This window comes from Drosophila busckii, chromosome 3R (genome assembly GCF_011750605.1).
Source record: "Drosophila busckii strain San Diego stock center, stock number 13000-0081.31 chromosome 3R, ASM1175060v1, whole genome shotgun sequence".
NCBI lineage: Eukaryota > Metazoa > Arthropoda > Insecta > Diptera > Drosophilidae > Drosophila > Drosophila busckii.
Genome location: NC_046607.1, coordinates 7,217,748 through 7,220,559, shown reverse-complemented (window position 1 = coordinate 7,220,559; position 2,812 = coordinate 7,217,748). Strand labels below are relative to the sequence as shown.

Here is a 2,812-nt window from a genome sequence, read left to right as displayed (position 1 = left end):
AAGGCACGCATAACTTTTGCAGCGGCAATCTGAGCGCACTTCATCATCTTGAGCACTCACGAAGGCTGGCAGCGTGAAATTAACTGCCAGGCAGGCAACCCACTGTCCTGTACCGCTGCTCGCTGCTCGCTGGCAGGACAGCTTTTATTTATACATGACCAGGAAGGCCATACATTAAAATGTGATGTCCAGTGTAAGAGACAAAGTGTCGTTTACTGTCATACCAAGATGTTGCCCCCGCCGCGACTCTCGCACTGTTCATTGCACTGCTGTTGCATTGTTCGGGCTTTCTTTTTTATAATGATAATAAATATTTATAATTAAATTTTACGGCATGCAATTAAATTGTTTAATGTAGCAAAAGTTCGACAATGCGACATACGAATGGCAGCAACTTAAAAATTAAATAACTGATTTAATTATTCGTTCGCTATATCGGCTGCTGCATCCTTTGGCAGCAAGAACATGAGTCCACCAGAAACTAAACAAGAATAGTTTGAATATATATGCGATATGTTTACATAACTCACGCAATATAATCACTACGAATAGATTAAATGTGATGGGACAGAAGACTTGGTAGGTATAGCCAACATATATCATAGCCAACATGGTGCCAAAACGACCCATCATTGTGGATAGCGCCATAGCTTTGCTTCTACAGACGCCAATGAGTGTCGAAATTTATTTAGCCAGTCAATAGTACTTACCGTAAGTGCGTTGGTATCACGTCTACAAGCACGGAGTGCACCAAGCGCAGACTGCAGAGCGACGGCATCGAAAGAAAGATTAATGCAATTAAAACCATTGGCTTCCAGTGTACAAAGTTCAAGAGAAATCCCGAGCATCCAGCAATGAACGAAAAGCTTATAATTATGGTCTTGCGATTGAGGCAAATCAATAGAAGACTGATTACGATAAAGAAGCACAGGCAGACGACGCCAATAATCATTGAATATTCCAAAGTCTCGAGTTCAATCACACAGAACTGTGAAAAAAAAAACTGTTAGCAGTTGTTGATATGATTAGACTGCATTTAGACAAACTGATGTATCATTTTTCTCTTTCTTTCGCATGGCATGCTCATACATTAATTCGCAAAGAGTTGCTTTTCCTCCGGTGTCTTCTGTAGCTTCGAAAATACGTACTATCCAAATTGCCAGGCCGAAACCGCTGCAATAGGTTCAAAAACATGAACTTAAATATATATGAAATCTGTATCTATGAATCTATATATGAAATGTGTCGCTAGCTTTGAGAGCTTTTCTGTCTTATTGATCAAGCAGATACACAATTTTTCTTTGTTTCTCTAGCTTAAGATCCATTTCTTAAAAAAAAAAAATGTGAAAGTAATTGAAACATACGTGGCAAAGAGTGTAAAGGAAAGTGTAAGGGCCAACAGCATGAACCGCAAATGTTTGCCTCTAAACAGAGGCTTCGTATTAACCCACAAGCGTACAAATGGACTGGGGATAAAAAGATTTTGAACTAAAACAATTAGTTGCGAATTGTAGATGAAGCCAACTCACTTGCGCGATCTGAACTTTACTTCGACTTCCGACCTACGTCTGGGCTGTGTGACATACTCAATGCCCAGACTTTTCAGAGTAACATCCTTGCCCTTGTTTACACGACAGCATTTTTCCAATACTGCCATAGCCTCCTGCTCCTTGTGGATCGATAAGTAATACTTGGGAGACTCCGGTGACAACCAAACAATGATGAGACCCGCAATACCAGGCAATAAATTAATCCAGAAGAGTATACGCCAACTGGTAATGCCATAGTCACCCACTAATCTTATTTTTATATCGCTCGGCAGCAGTGCCATGGCCATTGCTGTAACAATAGACAATATAGAATAAAGAATAGTTTAGTAGTTGAACTTACCTGCCACATAGACCATACCAATGCCTTGGGAATAGCTCAGATAGATCAGAACCTTGGGTCGCAGCGATATTTTGGTGAACTCACTCATATATGTAACCAATCCCATGCCTGGACCTGTGAGACTGTCATGCCCAATTAATTTGTTAGCGAATCTCATGAGACTTACAAGCAGCCAACGAAAAAGCGGCAAACCAGAAAGGACCAGTACTCTGGCATCAATGACGTTAGCAGTGAGAGCACCATACACGTTAATAATGATACTATTAATTGCATGCGTCTGCCTCGCTCATCTGCAAAGTGACCCCAATAATGACTGAACAATATCTGTGAGCACATGCCCAGTGCTAACATCCACGAAACACGATAGCCAGACATGTCTATATCACAACTAGCTGGAACGCTCAACAAACCGATGCCAAACTGCTCGTTGGTTACATAGATCTGCATTAAGAAACAGCCGACGAATATAAAGATTTGCATGCGTCCAAAGCCTGCAAAACATCAATCTGCAGTCAAGAGTTATATCGCAAATATAAGAGCTGGCCTTACCCAGTTCCTTTAGCACATCATCGATATCCACTGGACTCGTAGTTGGAGTTTGTTTGTTCATTTTAGTACTAATGGCAAATGTTAATTCTGTTTCGAAGCCTGCTCAGTTTACAAGCAGAAAGATTAACAATTGATTGCATACTTCAAAGCGCTGCTATTAGTTGCCGCTAGATGACGCTCAACTAAACATTTATAGCGCTTGCTGATTGAACTTTGTAAACTATTTCGAATGCTAAGATGCAATAATTTCATTTGAGAGCAGTTGGCCTCATAACTATGCATTGTTGAGTTTTAATTGTGAGCTTGCATCGAAGCTGAAAACAATTTACAAAAACACAATAAATTCACATATAAACTATATGCTTATATTGAA

At 40.1% G+C, this 2,812-nt stretch overlaps 1 protein-coding gene across 3 annotated transcripts; it reads right to left on the bottom strand.

Moving 5' to 3' along the window:
• Window positions 1-337: 337 nt before the first annotated feature.
• On the bottom strand, window positions 338-2,523 carry LOC108602372 (organic cation/carnitine transporter 7). Of its 3 annotated transcripts, XM_017990476.1 has the most exons (9): window positions 2,440-2,523; window positions 2,057-2,381; window positions 1,891-2,012; window positions 1,530-1,839; window positions 1,365-1,466; window positions 1,047-1,173; window positions 711-988; window positions 531-658; window positions 338-481 (listed from the first exon to the last, which is right to left on the bottom strand). In XM_017990476.1, the coding sequence occupies exons 1-9, from the start codon at window positions 2,498-2,500 to the stop codon at window positions 420-422; spliced, it is 1,515 nt and encodes a 504-aa protein (XP_017845965.1). In that variant the 5' UTR covers window positions 2,501-2,523; the 3' UTR covers window positions 338-419. The 3 variants fall into 3 exon arrangements, with proteins under 3 accessions (XP_017845965.1, XP_017845964.1, XP_017845966.1); XM_017990475.1 differs by having other exon boundaries at window positions 338-658; XM_017990477.1 differs by lacking the exon at window positions 2,440-2,523 and having other exon boundaries at window positions 338-658; window positions 1,891-2,004; window positions 2,057-2,130.
• Between the last annotated feature and the right edge of the window lie 289 nt (window positions 2,524-2,812).